At 39.7% G+C, this 22982-nt stretch overlaps 1 protein-coding gene across 3 annotated transcripts in view; it reads left to right on the top strand.

Annotated features, from left to right (window-relative positions):
* KIF26A (kinesin family member 26A) overlaps positions 1–22982 on the top strand; it is a 166965-nt gene that overhangs the window by 5688 nt on the left and 138295 nt on the right. For all 3 annotated transcript variants that reach the window (XM_031953149.1, XM_031953147.1, XM_031953150.1), the window contains exon 2: positions 122–385. In XM_031953149.1, the coding sequence (XP_031809009.1) occupies positions 122–385 (264 nt within the window). The remainder of the gene's footprint in view (positions 1–121; positions 386–22982) is intronic.

Genomic DNA, 22982 nt, shown 5'->3' with positions numbered 1-22982 from the left:
TGGGTACTTAGAAAGTTTGGAGAGTGTTGAGATATGCGTGGGTGCCAGTTTTGGGGGAACTAGTAGGACACCCTTTGGTCTCCCGCTGTCTCACCGTTGACTTTGCCCCGCCTTCCCGCAGGTGGCCGAAGGAAGTCCGTGCCGGGAGCCGCTGCCCCTGGAGCTGTCCCCACGGAAGAGACTGCAGGCTGCGCCCCCAGATGAGGATAGATGTGGCAACCGCCCCCCGCCCGAGGGGGCTGGAGCTGGGGCTGGAGCCGGGTCAGAACCAGGCCACTTTGAGCGATCCGGAAGAGGGGGCTGGTGCCGCCACTGTCAGACCAAACTCGCCGAACTCAAGAGACAGGCCTGGAAACTGGTCGGTGGGCAGGGTACGCCCCTGGGGGTAAGTCATTCACCTTCGCGTTACCAAGATTTGCATTTGCCCCATCTTTTTAATGATTCTGAATGAACGCTGAGCTCCTTCCTAAGATCTGGGAAGGTGACTGCTGATCGAATCCCAGTGGATTCACAAGTTTGGGTAAGGGGAGGTTGGTTGTATGTATGTTGGAAGAGAGGGGAGTCGCGTTGCTGCAGACATTCCACAGAGAGGAAGAGACGGTTTTGCGTGTGCCTAAGAATCCTGGGAAGAACACCTCTCATTTCACTGAAGCCAGTAGTAGTATGCGGTAGGGTCTGCTGCTTGTGCCCTGCACCTTCCACCCAGACAACTTTTGGGGAATAAAAATTAAACCGGAGGCGGGTGAGAAGCATGCAACAGGAGATAGAAGCGTTTTAGCCTTCAGGAGGGTTGAAGATGGGCCAAATTATCTGGTCTGTGATTGATTCTGTATTTTAATGTGCTGATTTTTTCAGTTTGTGGGAGGTTTGTAGGTTTTCGTTAGGTATGGGGCGAAAAGACTAGTCCAATCCTTTTATTCGACATTTGGAGAACAGACCAGAGAAGTTAAGTGATTTACCGGTGCTCACACAGCATTCATAATCCATGTGTCCTGTAGGGGGAGCTAGGATTTAGGTTTAGGTCCTTATGCTGTCACCATTCTACCAAACCGCTTCTCTGATGAGTTTTTATCATCCTCCCCCTTACTCCAGAATATAGGGGGGTATTAGTGGTATGGGTATAGTAAGTATTCACTTTCAGTTTTCCCTCTGTGTTTATAGTTGTGGCTGCTTTTGGCAGGACCTAGGGTGGGGAGGGGGGGGGGAGGAGAGGAAACAATCAGACTGGAGGCAGGTAGCCCACAGCTGTGTTTTAGCCCTGCCTTCCCTAAAATCAGCGGAAAATACTAGCCAGAAGCTTGATAAAAGCTGAACTAGAGGCCTTGGGACCCTTGGGTTTGGACTTCATGTGAGACATTGTTTTCCTAAACAATGCTGCCCTGGATGTTTGCAAAGCCTTGTGAGATTGGGGGTCTCCAGAGGAAACCAATCCCTCTTGACCTTCAGACTTATTGAAAAAGTTCCTGGGAAGTCAGCATAATTCCTATTGAATCTAAATATAGCTGGTGAATGTGTGTGTGTGTGTGTGTGTGTGTGTGTGTGTGTGTGTGAAGGGGGGGGGGGTTAGTGAGAAGAGAATAGGTTGAAAAGAATGATGTACTTGGAATCTGCAGACTTGGATTGGAATTTTAGCTCTGAAATTCTCTGAGCCTCAATTTCCTTCCCTGTAAAAATGTGGTGGTTGTGACAAGTTAATCTCTGAGATTGCTTGCAGCTTTAAATCCAATAGTGTTCTCTGTAGTCCTTCTCTGATGCCTTACTGTGGCCCAGAAGTGATGATAGATAACCGAAGACTAGTTTACTAGAGACACAAATGGTGGTAGGCTTTGCCAAGCTGGGAAAGCTTTAAGTTTGGGCTCAGCAACAGGTTGTTTCTGTTGCTAGAGGATCAGCCAGCCAAATTCTATCTCATCTTTCAGAAGATAATGACTTTTTTTCTGTTACAGCAATTTATATAGTAGGAAAAAACCCCCAAAAGTTTGGATCTAAAGCCTTGCTTTATCTACTTATGACCTGGCTGGCTTTGGATTTTCTCTCTGTAAGCCTCAATTTCCTCAACTGTAAAATTGGGTTCAATGATCTCTTGATCTGGTATATGTTGTACATCGTGACCCAGCAAAGTCTAATATTTCTGTTACTGGGTCACAGACAAGTTAACTTTGCCCAAAGCATACAGTCCTTCAGTTTTTTAGTCTCTTTGTACGGTAAATGCTTCTAGTGAGAATATCTTGAGGATTCTCTCCAGATTGGCAGTAACTGGAACCTCTGAAAGTAATAAATACATGTTGCCTGGTACTGGGCTGATCAGGTGAGGAGACCTGTCAGTAAAGGCCTCCTGTGTGGTCCTCATCCTGCCTCTCTTAGGCATGATTCTTTGAGAAGACCTCCGGGATGGGTAAGCCTTCCTGATTTCCCCTTTACATCTTTCAAAGTCAGCAAAGAAAAGAGTTAATTGAAAATCTATCACCAAGTGCAATCCAGGGCCCACACTTCCCCTCCTCCCCACCTTCTCAAGAGTCAGAGATTCAAACTGAGGCTGGGCCACCTCATAGCATAGGATAGTAGTGATGGGGAGGGAAGGGTGGAGTCAGAAACCTAGAGGTAATAAAGTAGGTATTCATTCCTGAAACCCGATTGACAAATGCTGATGCCACAGGACAAAGTTATAATAAGTACCAAAGCCTGTATGGGCATGTGCCTCTGATCCCTTTAATCTTCCCAGGTATACTAGAGTTAGGGGATTGGAAATCCAGCTTTGTTACCTTGGGTAAGCCACTTAATAATTCTGTGCCTCAGTTTCTTTCTCTATGAAATGAGTTTTGGAATAGATGATTTCAAAAGTTCCTTTCTGATTTAAACACTGTGGTCTTTGGTGTATGGGGAAAAATTGAAGGGAGATAACAGACTATCTGTTGTTGACTGAAGCATCCTTGGTTGTCAACATCATCTTCTTCTCATCCTCTTGTTAGCCTGTTACATGTCATTCCTTTTTTTTCCCCTTTTCTTAATGAAATAAAGGCAGTTTCTTTCCACAGCAGTGAGAAGACCTTAATCTGAACATCAAGATAACCTCTTTCACTTGTTCTAACTCCCAGGAGGCAGAGACAACTCCTTTGAACTTACCATACTCTGACGATGGGTGTCATTGGCTGTGATAACCAAGAGATCTTTCAGCAGCTCCTCTACCTACTGGGCCAGCCCGGGTCCCTTGGGGGAGGGGTGAAAGGGGAGCAACTTGGAACAAACCCTGCAGCTGATGAAAGAGAGAGCACTCCTATGGGGTCTGGTTACTTCTGAGAGGGACTGAATAGAGATAGCAGGAGATTTTTTTTCTCTGTGCCACAAAGGAAACTGTTTTTGTAGCTGACCCAGGGATAAAGGTAACCCCTGAGAGACAGGTACAGGGAGCCCAGAACCTGGCCAGTTTCTGAAGCTGGGTTTTCTCATCTTGTTTATTGAGTGTGCTTATAATGAAATGCTGCCTTGTGGAAAATTTTGTTCCTGGAACTGTAAACTATAGAATTTCTATATTAGAGCCAGGAATGACCTTAGAGAAGACTAGATCAGTGCTCTCCCTCCCCATTTTACAGATGAAAAACAAGTCCAAGACCCTTCTGAGATGGAGTTCATGTTACAGTCAGGATTTGAACCCTGACTTCTATCTCTGTACATGGGTATGGTTGTGTGTTGGCTAACTGGGTATGAAGCTTTTTTCTGAAAATTCTCTACTTTTTTGAGGGAAGACAATGAGAAACAATAATGCTAATCCCAATGAGTTATTGCAATGAATATTCCTGAAAGGCATTTCCATCCAATGACCTTATTCCATCTCTCGCTATCTAAAGTTCAGTCAGATGTATTTGGAAGAAAGCCAGAGGAAGGAAGAAAGTAAAGAAACAGGCATTTATTAAGTACTTATTATTTGCCAGGCACCATGCTAAGGACTTTTACAAATAGCTCTGGGCTTTTGTTTTTGTTTTTTCTATGAAATGATGGAACAGGTGATTTCAAAGGTCTTTTACTGCTTCAAATTCTATGATCTGGCCACAGAGAAAATTGAGGGTATACAACAAATCTGCAACTGAGTGAAGTATTCTTGGTCAAATCTCATTTGATTTTACAACATTGAGAGGAAGGTGTAATTAGAATCCCCATTTTACAGAGGAGGAAATTCAACTGTAGACAGACAGACTAGTAGTAGTCTGGTCACACAACTAGTAGTATCTGAGGCTGGCTTTGACTCCAGGCTAGCACTCTATCCACTGTGCCCCCTAGCTGTCAGTGTCACTTTGCAGGCCTTGTATTTTGCCAGGGGAATGTGATGGTCAGTCACTAGATAGATCTTATCCCAGCATACTAAAATGATGGGATCAACATTCCCTTTGGTCTTGTGGCAAAATGGGATGAAAGTCATCTCGTTAGGTGACTTTTTCTTTTCTTTTCTTTTTTAATCTATAGGCTTCTTTCTGGAGCAAGGGAAAAAAAAATCTCATTAGCTACCTATTCACTTCTTGTATTCCTGCTTCAGAAAAACCAGATATGATTGGGATAAATGAAATGGCTTTCACTGCTTTAGAGTGACAATAATGGGCAGTGGTCAATAACAGAATATCAGGAAGGAGTCTTTGTACACAACTTGAGCTATCAAAAGTTGAAAGAACCACTTTAATTTTCTCTTTACATAGAGGAGGAAGCTGAAGGTCAGAATGAGAAAAAACTTTCTCATGGTTACATAGGTAGTTAATAAAAGAACTGGGATTTGAATCCAGATCTTTTGACCTTAGATGCAGTGCTTTTTTTCAATTCTTCTGAATAAATGGTAATTTTTTAAAAGGGTAGTCTTAATTCAAAGAAATGAATATCAACATTAACAATTTACTTCACATATGGAAAATAGAACAAGGTGTGCTGGAAAGAACCCTGGATTTGAAATCCAGAAGATGATTAGATATCAGATTTTCTTTCTAGCTCTGTGACTTTAATAAATCTGTGTATCTATACATTAAATCTGTGTAAACTCAGTTTCCTCACCTATAAAAGGATGGTGTCTGTTTGGATAGTATCTGTGCTCTCTTCTAGCTTTAAAATTCTGTATTTTTATCTCATTTAATCTTCCCAATGATCATGTAGTTTAAGGAATGTTATCTTCATTTTAATAATGAATTCTCATCCATTTCCCATTTACCCATTGGGAATTGTAGATTGAGTTCAGAGGTTCATTCTGTAATCCAAATTTCCATCATTATTTCTCCCCTTAAATGAAAACAAGGATATATAATAGGTACGGGTGGTGTTTCTCTCACCTTAAAATCAGAATAACAGTCTCCAGTGATTATCTCAAAGGGTCACAAAGACATTTCCCCCCCTTACATCAGCACACTATTTTCCAGTTTCCTCACCTACAACAACTGCTCAGCATGTTCTATGTGCAACATTAAAGCCCATTCAACAGACACCTTCCCTTGTACAGGACACTGAAAATACTGCTTTCCTGATGTATAGGAATATTTGTGGTCAAAGCAACCTTGGAGGTAATTTAGAATCCATCTTTCCTCTCATATTCCCTCCCTGAAGTGGGAAGCTTTGATTCTTGACTTTCCTTTCTTTGAGTAGGGAATTAAAAAGAGGTCTGGAGATTTTGATTCCCTTGGTCTTTTCTCTTGGAGAAGTAGAACACTGTGAGATGCTAGTGGATACCTTTGTTTCCTTCAAGAATCATTTCAGTTTCTGCTTTTTTAAAGAGGCTTCTCCTGGTTCCTCCAGCTCCTTAAGGCATCCCCTCTCAGATTGCTATCTATCTACTCTGCATTCATTGTTTGTATCCAATGTATTCATTGTTTGTATCCAATGAATTTCATGTTTGCTTCCCTCCTTTAGAAATGTGAGCTTCTTGAGGGCAGATACAATTTTTGCCTTTTTTTGTATTTATCCTCCAGTGCTTAGCATTGTGTGTGGCTTATAGTGATCACTCATAAATGCTGAGTGAATGGTTGATTCTATGAACAGAATAAAGTGTCTTGTGAGGATGACTGAGAAAAACATGGATCTTCTCTCAGAAAGAGAGTTTCTGGAACTTTTAAATTCAATGTATTTAAATTGAGTGCAGTGGTTCATTCTTAATATTTATTTAGATATTAACCACTTTCTATGGTTAAGACCTCATGCTGGTCCCCAGGGCATATTAAGATAAATAAATACAATCCTGTTCTCCCCTGATGGAGGGAGGTAAAATTCAAGTATACAAATATTGTGATATTGGAAAGAATGAGAAAGAGGGAAGAATAAATCCAGGAAAAGTGACGTGACAAATTAGAAATGGGAATAAATTACTTTCAATTGAGTAGAGCAGGGGAGCACAAATCAGGAAGGATGTAGGATGCATTGACTGACCTGGGTCTTGAAGGAAGAGAAGGGTTCATTAAAAGGAAATGAGGGTGGGATAGAATCTGTTTTGGGTGAAGTTATGAGCAAAGTTACTTCCCCCCAAGAACCTTTTATGGTAGCCAAGCATGTTCCATTGAACTCTGCATCACAGAATTTCAAACTGTAGGGGAACTTTGAGGGTTATCTAGTCTGACTCCTCTATTTTTCAGATGAGGAAACTGAGCCTTAGAAGGAAGTATTTTGCTCTTAATCATAGGATTAGATAACAATAATATTAGGTTTGAATACGATTCCTCAGTCTCTGAAAATCCAGCCATCTTTCCTCTCTATCAGGCCTGTTTCTCTATCTCAGCTCATTCTTTACCCCCTGCCTGGGATGTTCTTTCCCCATCTGCATGTAATGAAGTCTTCCAGACTACTCATATGCTACCTCTTCCAGAAAGTCTTTTTTTCTTTTCTGTGATCTTCCAGATCCTAGAGCATTCACTGTCCAAACCTTTCATTTGGCAGGCAGCATAGGTGCTCTCATATGGTTATCTAAGGCTATGGCTTTTCCTACCCCTAAAACTCCCTTTCTTAGGATCAAAGGCTTTGATGCAAGAAGGGATGTTAATGATAATTTTGTCTAACATTCTTCTTCTAGAGATGAGATGAGTATGGACAGGAGGGGAAAGAGACTTTCTTAAAGGTCACACAAGCCATAGAAAGCAGTGCTAGAATGGATCAGATCATACCAGAATAATTTAATAAATACCCCTTTCATCCTTGTTTTCCTATATCAGCTATAAACCAAGGGACTCATGCTGAAGCTTTCAGGAAATGTTTGTTGAATTAATGTATTTCAAATCTGTCATTCATCAGCTTATAAAAGACTTACTTGCTCCCTCTCTCCCTTTTCCTCCCCTCCTCCCAATTATAGGACTGAGCATGTAGTTTTCAGAAAACACCTGTGACTAGATTGATTTCTTTAATTCATTCTTTCTTGCCCTCCAAGTATCTTACATCCCATTTCCCAAGTATCCCACCAATGCAGAAGCTAAGTAAGACACTTGAGCCACTGAAAGAAAGGGACTCTCAGCTGCTTGGGATGTTTCAACTGAGGAGTGATCTTTGCTAGCAAGTGGAGGTTATCCCTGTGACATTCTGATATTCTGGATCTATGCTGATCTCACTCTGCAAAAGAAGAAAAACCCTTCACCTGCTCACTGCTGACTGATATTCCTTTTTCTCTTAGAATGCCCAGTTGTTTCATTGTGTCTTTGCTGATGGGGGCAGGAGAGAAGCAGATGGAATGGAGAGGAACTAAATTCCAGTTGTCTCTTCCTTCATAGGTTAGCCAACAGTTCACAACTTTCTGGTTGCCAGCAGCATTAGGTTAGAACCTGTCCAGGGGATGTTAAATGCTTTTCAACATACTGACTGATGTTCTTGGGATCTTAAATCATCAAGTCAATTCTCATTTTTATACTGCTTAAAGTTTTCTGAAGAGCTCACAATTCTTTTAGCTAAGTAGTGCAGGTATCATTATCATCATTTTGAAGATGAGGAAACTCAAGTTTTGGAGAGGTTGAGTGAGTTGCCCAGATACAGAGTTAAGAAGACTCAGGATTTAAACTCAAGTCTCTTGAGTGCAGGTGCAACATTCTTTCCACTGCACCATCTTGCCTCATAGAGTAAAGAAAGGACCTTAAAAGGCATATAGCTCAGTGATCTAATTTTAAAAAAAGGAAAAAACCTTCAGAGAGAGGCAGGGTGACAGGTTGTCCATTTTCTTCTCTGAATGTCAGTTTCTTTGTCTATAAAATGAAAGGGTTGAACTAAATGATTTTTAGGTGCCAGATTTTTTTTTTTCATGATGCTCCTATGGTCCTAGAGTTGGTCAGTGGCGGAACTGGAACCAGCATCACTCTCGGGTTTTAGCATGGGACTCTTCTCACTGTACAGCCAGTGCGGGAGTATTGCTATATACAGCCTAGAAAAGCTGTATGAACAAAGCTGAATTCCACTGAGAGAGTTTCAATGTCTTGTTGTTTATGAAAATATTTGCTTTCCACACCAACCTTTGAATCATTTCCTCTAGACCCCTGTCCTGGCTGCCTGAGTTCATTGGCTTGGCTGGGGGCAGTTTCCTTTAACATTTCAGGAAAGAGCCTGGGGGGAGGTAGAGGAAGTTGGCAGAGAAATGCTGGCTTGGCTGCTTTTTGTTCTGTTAGGAAGGAAAATCTTGGAGTAGACAGGCCAAACCAAGGAGGCTGCTGCCAGACTCTGACTAAGGATGCTCCCTCTGTGAGGATCCCATGGACTTAACACAGGATTGGCTGGATGTTTTTCTGGTTGGCTCTTGAGGTTTTGGTCCATCCTGTTCTTTCTGATACTTAGCAGTGGACCTTGATTTCCTGCTAGATGAAGTCAAGGCCACAATAAAACTTGATGTTCAAGGCTATTCATGATCTTTCTCTCACTTAGCTTTCCCCTCTCCAGAGAGCCAAAATGGTGAGCTGGATAGAGAGCTAATCTAGCAGTTAGGGAGATCTGAGTTCAGTATACATCATCTCAGATGTATACTGGCTCTATGGTCCTGGACAGGGCACAACCTTTTTGTAATCTTGGTAATTCTCTCTAAAAATTGTATGTAGAGAAGGTGCCAAAGACACTTTTCTTCTCAGGAAGTTCCCTACACTCCCTATATATAAGATATATTCATGCATCCAATTTCTATCCCTTCTATATAATCTATTCCAACTAGGACTATCTGTCTTTTGATTCCATTCTGCTTTGTTCTATATACATGACTTTATATACTTTTCCATATTCTAGAATGAATTCTGTCTCCACCCCATCCTAACTGTTGATAGTATATTTTTCTTTCAAATAATTCCAATTAAATCACCTTTTCCAAACTGCCTGAACTAATCTCTCCACCCTCTTCCCCGCTGGAACTCATAACACCATGTGAGGGTTATAGATATAGAGTTGGAAAGTTGATAAGATAAGAGATATAGAGCTGGAAGGGATCTTAGAGGACATCTAAGCCCAATGCCTTATTTTACAGATGAGGAAACTATGGCCCAGGTCCTTCAACTCCAAATACAGAACTCTTCCCCTGTATTCAAGTATTTTTTTTTTTAGGTCAATAAATATCTTAATCTGAAATGGACTTACTTCTAGAAAATATTAGTTGTTCAACAAGACTATACGATGATCAGTTCTGATGTGGCTCTCTTCAACAATGAGATGATTCAAACCAGTTCCAATTGTTCAGTAATGAAGAGAGCCATCTACACCCAGAGAGAGGACTGTGGGAACCAAGTGTGGATCACAACATAACATTTTCACTCTTTCTGTTATTGTTTGCTTGCATTTTTGTTTTCCTTCTCAGGTTTTTTTTCTTTCTATATCCTTTTTTTCTTGTGCAGCAAAATAACAATATAAATATATATACATATATTGTATTTAACATATATTTTTAACATATTTAACATGTATTGGCCTACCTGCCATCTAGAGTAGGAGGTGAGGAGAAGGAGGGGAAAATTTGAAACAAAAGATTTTGCAAGGGTTGATGCTGAAAAATTGTCTGTGCATATGGGTAATTGTAAATAATAATAAATAATTGTGAATAATAAGCTATAATTAAAAAAGAAAATATCAGTTGTTAGTGTAAGAATATTTTCTTTGTGGACCATCACTGCTCCTGTATCTGAGATTTTAAGAAATGATGTTGTTTTATAGGATGTAGAAATGGAGGCAACCTGAAAAACCACTTACACCTGATTCCTCATTTTAAAGAAAAGGAAATTGAGGTCAAAGAGATTGCCTGAGATTGGTCGGCGAGTGGCAAAGCCACATCCAGTTGTCTTTCTACTTTGCCAAGGCTACTGTGCTAGGGACAGTGCCAGGACCAGACACTGTCTGGGGCTGTTTGTTATCTTTTGAATGCTGTGTAAACTCCTAGATCTTTGATAAGGTATTACTGTTCTGAGAACATTCTGCTGAATGTGGCACTTGAAGCCCCTCTGTAGAAATTGGCTTACCTTTGATTTCTAATGTATCATGAACCTCTTCTTTGAAAGTCCAGGGAAAGTTCTACTCTTCAGGGAAGCTTTCCTCAGTAATCACAATTCATCTTGACCTTCCCTTCTTCTGAAGCACTAATGATCATATGTATGGAACCCTTATGTGGAAATGTCTTATAGTAGAGATTACTAAATTTGAAATCAAGAGATTAAGGTTTGATTCCTGGTTGTTTAATTATTGACAGGTTACTTTTTTCTCTGAAATGAGGTCAGCATTTTCTCCATCTCCCTTCATCTCTTCTTTCTCTCCTTGTTGTTATCAAATGAGGATAATTCAAATCAAGAAGCATTTAGTGTCTATACTGGGTTGGGCTAAGTTATGTGTTAACAAAAAAAAAAAAAAAAAAAAAAAAAAGAAAGAAAGAAAGAAAAAAAAAAGAAATAGTCCCTTCCCTCAAGGAGCTTTCAGATAATGTTACAACATGTATAGCATACAAGTACATAAATCTGAAGTATCTATAAATGAATTCAAAGGAATTTTAAGAGGGAGAGAGAGTGCAGGTGTCTGGGAGTGTCAGGAAAGGTGTACAGTAGGAGGTGGCACCTGAATTATGCTTCAAACCAGCTTCAAGTATAATAATCCCCATTCTGCTTTCCTCCCTAGGCTGCTGGGAGGATCACATGACATAATGAATTTGGGAAAATGCATGGCAACCTGTAAATTGCTATGCAAACTGTAAAGAGCTGAGTACAGGTGAAGAATGGTGATTTGAGTGCTTTCTGTATGATGTGCTGTGGTGTAGACACGGCTGTCCTACTCATCCAGAAAGTTAATCAAAATCAAAAGTCATCACCTCCTCATTTATCTTCCCCCGGAGGCAGTTTTATGGGTTCCTTGTCCTAATGCCAAATGCTGCTTCCCTGTGGAGGTCTTGAGCTGTAGCATTAGGAGCTGGCTAGGATGAGTGTTGGGGGTGGGGAAGGGAGTGGGGAGAGGGAGTCGTAGCTCAGGGTCCAGCCTCTTCAGTAGCTCCCTTTCAATGCCGTAATCTGATCTATGTTTCTCATGAGATGAGGGCGGTATCTCCATATGTCAATACCTGTGCAGAATTGATTAGAACACCAGCCAGGAGTGGGTAAATGATCAATTTTCATTTAGCCCGCAGCAAATCTCCTGCTTCTATTGTTGGGAGATTTCACGCTCCTCAAGGAAGACCAGACAAGAGCGTTGGGAGCCCAGTGGAAACATGATACCTCTGTTCCGGGCCAGTGTTGGCTGCCCTTTTAGCATTGGCGTGAAAGAAGAGAATTTGTTCTACTTTTTTGCTGCTTTGAGAAGATTAGCTGCCGCTGCTTATGAAAGGGTGTCCTGCAATCCAATCGGGCTCTTGAGCACCTGGCCAGGTACCTGCAGGAAATGGGTTCTCCTGCTTGAGAGTTTTCATTTTGATTTCCTTCATTTTTATCATGGGCTTCTGAAATGACCCTGGATCTGCCTCTCTAGTCCCAGCCTTCTCTGGTCCTCATTGCTGGTTAAGTCTTTTCTATGTATTCTGCAACTTTTCATCTTCTTCCTACATCCCTTTTGGAATTTGATGTCTCATTTCTCAATATCTTCTAGCTTATAGAGCTCAAGAGAATTACCAGACATTGATCTGATAGGAACCTTGGAATCATAGAATGTCAGATATTTCTGAAAGGTATATTTTCGTGTCATGAAATCATAGAATTAGAGCTGAAGGTGACCTTGAGACTCAATTAATTCTTTCTTTTTACAGATGAGGAAACCGAGGCCACAGAACCCAATTGGTTTACCCAGGATTTATATGGCAATGCATATTTTCTGAGCAGTAGAAAAGATTCTAGATTTGGAGTCAGGAGATTTGAATTTCCCCTCTGCATTTATCCTCTGTGTGTGATCTTGGGCAAGGTATTTTATATCTCATGGCCTCAGTTTCCTGATTGGTAAAATGAGCAAGTTGGGCTCACTGACCTTTAAAGTGTCTTTCAGCTTCCAATTTGTGATCCCATCAGAGTCTCAGCGGAAGAAGATACCCTGTGCCTTTTCTTTATTAACTTGGCTACATCTAACCACACCATTACGGGGTGCTCAGAAGCATGAGGCTATGTGTCTATTCTCATTGCCAATGGCCACGATTTTCTTCTATATTCTGACACTGATCCAGACTTAGTTCCAAGAAGTCAGTAGTCCATGTACACTTTTCTCATCCTCTCCTTCCATTCTGGAAGAGAATACTGAATTATATAGAGTTCATAATTCCCAGTCATCTGTGGGCTGGGGAAGATGGAAAAGATTGTGGACTTTGATATTCCCAAACTTTAAACCTTCAGTTTATTCCACCTTCTGTCAGTTGGAGTGTGAGCTCTGTCCCTTTCCTGGAGAAACTGGGGAATTTGGTTCCACAAAGTTCTAGGGAAGAGAAGCTGACATAACCACTGAAGAATCATCCTCTGGATCATAAATGGTCATTTCCCCTTTGGGCACTGTTTTCTCGTTTGTAAAATAAAGGGTTTGGACTGCATGGTCACTAACGTTCCTCTTAGCTCTAACTCCCATAATCTTAAAAATTTCTAATGTCAATGAATATAATTAGGCTGTGTATATTTGAAAAGCAATTTTAACCTCTGTTGAACTGTATTTAACAGCTATGTAACCACTGTTAGGTGCATTACTGCATTTTATAAGAAGAACACCAGCTTTGGTTATCACAGGACTTTTCTTGCAAAGAATTTTGGGATTGGGGAACATTATTATTACTGTCCCAATTTTGCAGGTGGGAAAACTGAGGCTCAGAGATTTAAAATCATTTGCCCAAGGTCACACTTATATTAAATGGAAAAATGAGGATAATGAAGCCCGCTCTCATGAATCCCAAATCCTCCATGCCCTATTCCCAACTTCAAGTAGCCTCTGAACTGCACAGACCTTATTTACAGTCTTATGAGAGAAACAGGGAGGGATTATTATGCTTGTGGAGACCAGCCCAGGGAGGATAAGTGAGTGACTTAAGGTTACATGGTATTTTATGGCAGAGCTAGGTTTAGAACCCTGGTTCTCCTGGTATCTCTCTACCACAACCTATAGAATATTCAATTCAGAATTGGGAAGACTTGAATTCATATCCTGCCTCAGGTACTTATTAGCTCTGTGACTCTTGTTTAGTCATTTAACCTTTCTCTGGCTACCTCAGTTTCCTCATCTGTGAAATGTAGATAAAAGTATTATCATCCCAGAAGAATGTAAGTTTCTTGAGAGCAGGAATTATTGTTTTCGCTGTTGTTACTGCATTTCTAGTGCCTACAAAGAGCCTACTACCTTTATACAGGCTTACTGAATGTTGGTGAGTATGGAGGTGATCCTGACTTCCATTAGGCTAAGCCAGTGGGGTTGGAAAAGCTTTGAATATGGGTCTAGGGATGGACAATGTCACTCCCTTCTGAAGGTCAGCCCTGCTAACTGGAAGAAGCTCATCATCAGACTGTCCCAGGTGATTAACTTTTAGCTATAAAGCAAATCTCAAGGATCATCTAAGTGGTTAAGTGCTTATAAACTTCTTTGCTAGAGGAAGAACTCATTCTAATCCAGTCACGGAGCCCTGAAGTAGAAGTATGTATCTCGAACTGTATTGTAGTATAGTGCCAATAGTGTGGAGCTGAGAGTCTGAAGACTTGGGTTCAAATTTAGATCTGGTTACTTATTAGCTGTGTAATCTTGAGCAGGTGCCTTCTCTTTAATGGACCTCAGTTTCCTCTGTGTAAAACAGGAATAATAATCTTTGGCATGCCTTGATCACAGTGAGATATTATGATTTTTACCTTGCAGCCTGTAGACTCCCAGAGAAAGTATGTGATGATTCCCTAGCTTCTCTGCACCAGAGAAACCTATGAGACAAGGTGGCTCGGCTTAGGCTCCTCTTGCCTGGTCTTTCCAGACAGTGCTCCCCAGCCTAGACTAGGGAGCAGAGAAGAGCTAGTTGTGCATCAGGATAGACTGGGGAGTCCTCACAGCATTGCCTCCGGATGCTTAGTCAGTTCTTCCTTTATTACTTTCTCTCAAGTGGATTCCTGGAGCAGCAGACACACCTGTATTCAAATGTGAACAGAGAGGTGCATTCCAAGCCAGTGTTCAATGACTTTTGGACCGTTTCCCGCTTTGAGTTTGCTTTTCCCCCTTTGGCTTCTATTTAATCTTCTCACACCTTTTTAGGCACTTCCCAGACTGAGATAGATTAATTACCAGGGGAGACCTGTCAACACCTGGGGAAAAAAAAGGAGGTTGTATGCTCCAGACAGACTTTGCTTGGCCTGCTCCCTCACACCCCCACAGGCCACAATCTCTGCTGGCCTCTAGGCCACTACTGGTGCTTGTTTGTGGAGGAAGGTGAGTTCCCCTGGCTTCTGAGTCAGTCCCCTTTGTCAAGCTGATGTATGGGGGCTTCTGGTTGGGGGTGGGGCAATGGCATGAGAAGCAGGAACAGGGGAGCTGTTTGAGACAAGGCTGGATTCAGGGAATGGCTTGGGAGAAATGTCAATAAATGTCATCTTTAGTGATTTTTCCTCTGGGCAGGAGTGATGAGACTACTGGCACTGGGTTTAGGGGATCTATTTCAGGTTCTGTTCATTGACTCAATAGTCAGCAATTTGCTGCAATGAATCAATCATCAAACACAATGAGTACCCAACCCTATGTACCTATCTATATATCTAATGCACCTGGCAGGACCTAGTGCTGTGTCTTCTTGTGTTGACTTTTAGGACAATCTTCTCCTATGTTGCTTATGTAAAAGTTCCATTCTCTAGCTTCCACCATTCCCTAATTCCTCATACCTAATCATGGCAGCCTTATCTGAGTTATCCCAAGCCTTCTCTTTTCTCCTCAAGCCTCCTATTTCCCTCTTATCAGGTGACCTGGTTTCATACATCATTGAAAAAATGCAAGTCATCCATCTAGTTCTCTCCTTCACAATCCCACATTCCAAGTCATCCCAACATATTTTCCCATTCTCTCCTCTGATACAGCCTCAAGAGAAAAAGGTAGCCTGTTCTTCCATTCCTGCTTTTAGTTCCACTCCCTTCTCTCTCTTCTGAAAGCTTTTCCCTTTAATCATCCTGTCTTTCCCCAATTTTCAATCTCTTTATCCATTGGCTCCTTTCCTGCTGCCTATATACATGTCCAGAAGATTACTTGAAGATGAACCAGGAAAATAGTCTTTATAGGACTCCAACATTATAAAGATAAATAATTTTGAGACAATTAAGAACTTGGGTCAGGGTAATAATGATCAATGGCAATTCTAGAAAACTGATGATTAAGTCTATTTACCACTTCTTGACTGAGAAGTCAGAAGGTGCAGAATGAGACATATGTTTTTAAATATAAATATTATGTAGATTTGGTTTTTTGACTATTTTCTGTTATGAAGAAGAATGTTTTGGGAGATGAAGGGAGAGGAGGAGGATAATTTGGACAAAGGAAGAAGGGGAAGTTAATAATGGTGATGATATAAAGAGTTTTTATGAAATGTTTGAAAATACTTGGAAGAAAAGAAGGAAAATTTGAGGGAGGAATAAACAAGATAGCTTTGGAACTAATGTATTGAATTTATTATACACTTATCAAAATCTAAGCTGTATATAATGGGATTGTTTATGATTTCATACACAATCCTTTCTTTTTCCCTTGGATGTAGAAATATTCATTTAATATTTATCAAATTATGAATATCAATTTTTTAATGCTGAAAAAACCCTGCAGTTGGCTATACCATTTCATCAAGCTATTATCTTCTATCTCCTTTCTCTTTCAAAGCCAATCCCCTAGGGAAAAAGCTGTCTATACTATTTGCCTCCACTTTCTCACCTCCTACTCACACCTCCGTGTCTTTCAGTCTGGCTTTCATCCCAAATACTTGATTGAAATAACTTCCTACAAGATCACTAATGATCTCCTTGTTGCTAAATCCAATGGCCTTTTCTTAACACTTGTCTTTTTTTGGTCTTTCTCCAGTGCTTGATACTTTTAGTTATACCTTCCCTTTAGATATATTCTCCTTACTAGGTTTTCATGACTCTGCTCTTAATTCCTTCTACGTATTTTTGGTAAATTATCAAGGGTATATGCTGGAGTTCTGTTCTGGGCTCTTCTTTTCTCTGTTCACATACTCTCTTCACCTACTTTTCACCTCCCATGGGTTTAAGGATCACATCTGTTCAGAGAACTAATCTATGTTTGAAGCCTTCATCCCTTTTTCATGTTCCAATTCTTTATCTCTAACTACTTGGTTGACCTCTCTACCTGGTTGCCTCCTTGACACGTCCTCAACAAGTTCAGGAAGGAGTGATGTGGTTAGATATTCACTTTAGGAAAATCATTTGGCAACTAAATGATGGATTGATTGGAGTGGAGAGAGACTTGAGGAATAGAGGCCAATTAGAAGGTTGTTGCATGAGAGAAGGGGTGATAAAGATTTGTATGAGAGTAGTGGCAATGAATAGATAGAAGAGAGTTTAGATGAATATGTAGGAAATGTGGTGAAAATAGGATTAGGAAAGGATTCTCTTTATCTTCTTGGTAAGTCTGCTCAGAAATCCTTTTTCTAGATCGATTCAGGAGATGCTAAAGTCTCATTATCTGGCAGTGTGATATACCAAGATTTAGGAAGAACTAGGTCCAAATCTACCTCCAACACTTATGAGTTGTATCCTTTATTAATTGTTAATGATTTATGTCCATCAATAATTCACTTAGGTTTTTGAATCCATTTTCTTATTTGCAAAATGGGAATAATAATAATAATATAGGGTTGTTGTGAAGATCTGTTGATCTCATGTAAGTAAAAAACTTTATAAATCTTAAAGCTGTTAACCTATTATTAAGTCTTCTTTTGTGGCTGAGCCTCAGTTTCTCATCTATAAAAATAAGGAGGTTGGGAGGCAACTAGTTGGAACAGTGGATAGAATACCAGCCCTGAAGTCAGGAAGACCTGAATTCAAATTGGGTCATAGACACTTAATACTAGTTGAGGGACTTGTGGGTAAGGTACCTCACCCTTCCCAGGTTTTAGGTTACTCATCTGCCAAATCATGGTGCTATGGAAACAGTGCTAGATTTAGTCGGAAAAACTTTTACAAAGTTCAGCAGCAAGAGATGAAAAGAGAAATTCTATGTAAAATAACTGAGGATAACATAAAATACTTGAGAATCTACCAGTCAAGGCACAACTAAGAACTATCTGAACACAATTGCAAAACATTTTTTACTTTAATAAAATTGATCTGAACAATTGATAAAATATTAATTACTCATGGATAGGCTGAGCCAATATAATAAATACGACAATTCTACTTAAATTAATTTACTATTCAGTCCTACGATGATCATATTACTAAAATATTTTATAGAACTAGAAAAAATAATGACAAAATTCATCTGGAAGAACAAAAGGTCAAGAATTTTAAAAGAACTAATAAAAAATGTGAAGAAAAGTGTCCATGCCAAATATCAAACTGTGTTATAAAGCAATAATTACCAAAATAATCTGGTACTGCCTAAGAAATAGAGTGGTGGATCAGTGAGATATATTAGGTATATAATACATAGTGGTGAATAACCTTAGTAATCTAGTATTTGATAAACTCAAAGACCCAAGATATTTGACAAAAACTGCTGGGAAAACTGGAAAGAAGTCATTTAGAAGAAATTAGATATACATAGACATCTCACACTGTATGCCAAAATAAGTTCTAAATGGGTACATGATTTAGACATAAATAGTGATACCATAAAGCAAATTAGATATCAAGGAATAGTTTATCTGTTAAATCTGTGTATATGACCAAATAAGAGATAAAGAGCATTATGGGATGTAAGATAGATAATTTTGATTATATGAAATGTAAAAGGTTTTGCAGAAACAAAATCAGTGCAGCTGTGATTACAAGAAAAGCAGAGGGGCAGTAGGTGGTGCAGTGGATAGAGCACCAGCCCTGAAGTCAGGAGGACCTGAGTTCAAATTTGACCTCAGACACTTAATACTTTCTAGCTGTATGATCCTGGACAAGTCACTTAACCCCAATTGCCTCAGGGGGGAAAAAAGAAAAGCAGAAAACTGGAAGGGGGGAATTTACAGCAAATTTCTCTGATCAAGGCCTCATTTCTCAAATATATAAAGATTAGAAAAATACAAATTGAACAATTTTAGGGGACCATCTCATGCCTATCAGACTGGCTTATTGAGGAGAAAAATCTCCCAAAGAGATTTTTTTTTTTTAAAGGAAAAGCACTTATGTTAAAAAATATTCATAGCAGCTCTTTTTGTGGTGGCAAAAATTTAAAAATTTAAGGATGCCTAACAATTGGTGAATGGTTGAACAAATTGTAGTATATGATTATGATGAAATACTACAGTGGTGTAAGAAATGAACACATTCAGAGGGATGTGTTCAGATAAACCTGGAAAAATTTACATGAACTGATACAAAGTGAAGAGAGCAGAACCAGGAGAACATTGTACCTAGTAACAACAGTATTGCACAATGATCAACTGTGAATGACTTAGTGATTTTCAGCAGTACAAAGATTCATGACAACTTTGAAGGATGTATCATGAAGAATGCTATTGACCTCCAGAGAAAGACCTGATGGAGTCTGAATGTAGATTGAGGCATACTGTTTTTTACTTTATTTTTTTAATTTTTTTTTCCTGGTCTGTGCTTTCTTTCACAACATAACTAATATGAAAATGTTTTGCATGACTGCACAAGTATAACCTATATCAAATTTTTTGTCATCTCAGGGAAAGGGGAGGGATGAGGAGGAATTGAGGAAAAGAATTTGGAACTCCAAAAAAAATTTCTTTTGAATGTTCAAAATTGTTTTTACATGTAATTGGAAAAAAAAATATTTAAAGCCTCTCAAAAAAAAAAAAGGAATTGGGTTCAAATCCTTACTTTGTCACTTATCATACAATTTTGAGCAAGTTATTAATTTATCCAGGTCTATGAAATGAGGGATCTGTACTAGATGAATTAAAAACCTATAGATCTGATTCTGTGATCCTACTATTTCTCTCCTATTTTTTCCCAGAGGACTTTGTGAAGCTCAGATAAGATGAAGATTTTGTAAGCATTTTGTAAAGTATTAGGTCTTATATTATGATGTGCAGGGTATTCTAATATAATTGGGCTAATGGTAGAGAGGAAAGAAATGGAGTCAGATATTATTTTCAAGATATAGTCATTATTTAAAATTTGATCTAACGATACAGGGCTAAGGACAATAGATTGATGCACTCAAGAACTAATGATCCCTCAGGTAGGTCCCTTTTAATTTAAAATTTTCTCCCTCCCTTAATAAAGCTTTGAGTGGATATAGGTTTTTTTTTTTTTAATCTCTGGAGGAGTAGAGAAAACTGAGAAGTATTTTTTAGGATCTGAGCCTTTTGATTGGAATTAATCTTTGGTATGTAAACTGTTTTTGTTTGGTAGAAAGTGCGCTTAGACTGAGTGTGGTTAGTAAATGTCTGTAGTTCCTGTTACCAGGAGGATGAAACTGGTGGATTACTTGAATTTGGAAATTGTTAGCTGCAAAGGAGCTAAGGAGGATTGGGTGTCCACAGTAAGTCTGGCACCAGGTATAAGGAGCCTTGGGGAATGGAAGGGCCATCAGGATGCTTAAGGATGGGCAAACTAAAAAAAGCTTAAAAGGGAAGAGGTTAAATCTTTCCATATAGCTCAGCATTGAAATCAGGCCCATGAGTGAGTTGTTGCATTTCAGGAAGAGAAACACATATATAGAGTCAGAGAGAGAGATAGAGACAAAAAGAGAGAAGAGATGGAGACAAAGAAAGAGAGGAGACAGACAGATGGACACACACACACACACAGAAGACCATGATTGCTTTGGGTCTTGATTTTTGAGTGTAGTTTCATTTTGGGGGCTGGGCCTATAATTTCATTGGGATAAAGAAATCTCTTGGAAGAAAATCGCTTTATATGATGGTCTGTACCTTTTCTTCAACTTTACAGCCACAAAAATTAGCCTAGGGGCTTAAATGACCTCTCTTAGGTCACACAGCTAACATATGTTAGAGGAAGGATTTGAATGGAAGTCTTCTGGACCCATCTATCTCTTAAATCATTCTTCTGGTTGTAATAAGCTTGTGAATTTTAGTGACAACTCAGACCTCCCCTCCCCCTTTGGTTGTCACCACAAACTCTGTAGGACACGGAGCCTCCTGGCCAGTCCCTGTTGTTGTACTGCTAGACTACTTTAACCCCTGACCTCAGGCCATCCTCCTGATGGATTACTGCCTTTGTTCATCATGATGCTTTGGTTTCTGAGCCCTTGTCACAAGCCAGGTGGGTGGCCCGGGGCCTATAAATAGGATCAGAGGATTTAGAGCTATTTAGGTAATAAGTAGAAGATCTAGGATTCAAATCTGGGATCTGTTTGCCAAGCCAGTACTCTTTATACTGCAAGCTAATGGTGGGCACAATAACTATGGCATACTTCATCCATTTAGGAGAGGGCATAAATTCATTCTCTCTATTGCAGATAGATGAGAAGAGCAGAGAGAATGCTCTAGCGGGAGGCAAGGAGACCTGAGTTCAAATTTTTTATGAGACTCTTAATAGAGTTGCATGATTGTGAAATGAAGAGGCTGGACTCAGTGGCCTTGAAAGACAGAATCCCATGATTTTGAGGCAGTATAGTACATGGTCTATGTTTAAGTAAACATCTATGAGTTAGTAATTGTTTTTGTTTTTCTTGCTGAGGCAATTAGGGTTAAGTGACTTGCCCAGGGTCACACAACTAGGCAGTGTTAAGTGTCTGAGGTCAGATTCGAATTCAGGTCCTCTTGACTTCAGGGCTGGTGCTCTATCCACTGCGCCATGTAACTGCCCCAAGTTAGTAATTGTAAAGGAAGAGTGAAGAGCATCTGGGTGTCTCAGTGGATAGAGTTTTGGGCCTGGAGTTAATAGGACTTGAGTTCAAATACTGCCTTAGACAGTTACTAGCTGTGTAGACCTAGGCAACTTATACACTTAATAACTGTGTAATTTTAAGCAATTGTTTGCCTTAGTTTGCTAATATGTAAAATGACCTGGAGAAGAAAATAGCAAACCATTCCAGTATCTTTGCCAAGAAAAGCCCCAAAGAGTAAGACTGAGGGTTGAGAAGAGATAGTCTGACTATTGAGCCATCCTTACTGAAACCAGAGCAAGAAGATTAATTTGCAACAGGAGACATTTGGGTTGATTAAAGGAAGCACTTTTCCAAAGGCCGGCTGTGACACGGAGGCTTGACGCTAAGGGAGATTGGCTGAATCTTTTCCTCTGGACCTGGTGATATAGTCCTGGAAATTTGTGAGTGTTGGGGTGGGAGGAGCCAGAGAGGAACAAGTTTTTGTCAGTATTATAAGACATTCTAGAGGTGCCTCCTTCAAATCTGGGAAAAGGCTTTGTGATATAATGGCAGAGCACTGAACTTGAGACCTGGCTTCAAGTTTTCAGCTCTGCCACTTATAACTATGAGACCCTGGGCAAGGCTCTGAGTCTCTGTTTATTTCTTTATAAAGTGGGAATCATGAATCCTTCTCAGGCCATGGTGAGGAACGTCCTTTGTAAGTATTATAGTGCTCTAGAAATGATCACTATCTTATATGGTTTAGTTTCACATGTATTTTATTGTCTTGGCTTCCTTGTTGCTCAGTTATTTTTAGGGGTGTCCAGTTTTGTGAGCCCATTTGGGGTTTTCTTGGGAAAGATACTGGAGTAATTTGCCATTTCCTTCTCCAGCTCATCTTATAGATAAGGAAACTGAGGCAAACAGGATTAAGTGATTGCCCAGCTAGTAAGTGTCTGAGGCTAGATTTGAATGCAGAAAGATAAGTTTTCCAGATTTCAGGCCTAGCACTGTATACATTATGGTGCTACCTAGATACCCCTTGGCTTCATTTAGCTTACTAAGACATATATATTCATAGAATTATTAACAATCTAGAGGGAATTCTCTAATGGAGCACACACTACGACTGTGTGTATGTATGGATGCAGGAGAGATTTAAAAGTTCAATCTGCATTATTAACATTTTCTCTACCACTTTTTTAAATTTAACAATCAACAAAGCAATAAATCAAGTCCTGATTTATAGTATTTGCAGATTTCCAAGGTACAAATATTAACACTAAAAATTTAGCAGTAGGTCCTCACTTATGTGTTAGAAACAATTCCCACACACTTTGAGCAGTAGGATTTCAAATTGTAAAGGACATTAGAGAATCATGACCTTGTGCTACTGAACATTTTTTCAGTGACAAGATGATGGCATACATGTCAGCTTCACCCAAAAGGGACCTGAGGGATCATTCAATCCAATGTCCCATCCATACCTTCTCAGCTTGTCTAATTCTTGTCTATGTCCTATAAATATTTTTTCCCATAAATAACTTATTCATGTAGGTTAGATATTTTATTGTTTCAGGAATATCTCTGTAGATATTTTGCTGTTTCATGGGTATCTCTCCAACATTTAGGCAGTTTTTCGGTAAACCCAGGAA

Source organism: Sarcophilus harrisii, chromosome 2, assembly GCF_902635505.1.
Source record: "Sarcophilus harrisii chromosome 2, mSarHar1.11, whole genome shotgun sequence".
Lineage (NCBI taxonomy): Eukaryota > Metazoa > Chordata > Mammalia > Dasyuromorphia > Dasyuridae > Sarcophilus > Sarcophilus harrisii.
The sequence above is the reverse complement of the archived record's forward strand: the minus strand, read 5'-3'. Positions and strand labels throughout refer to the sequence as shown.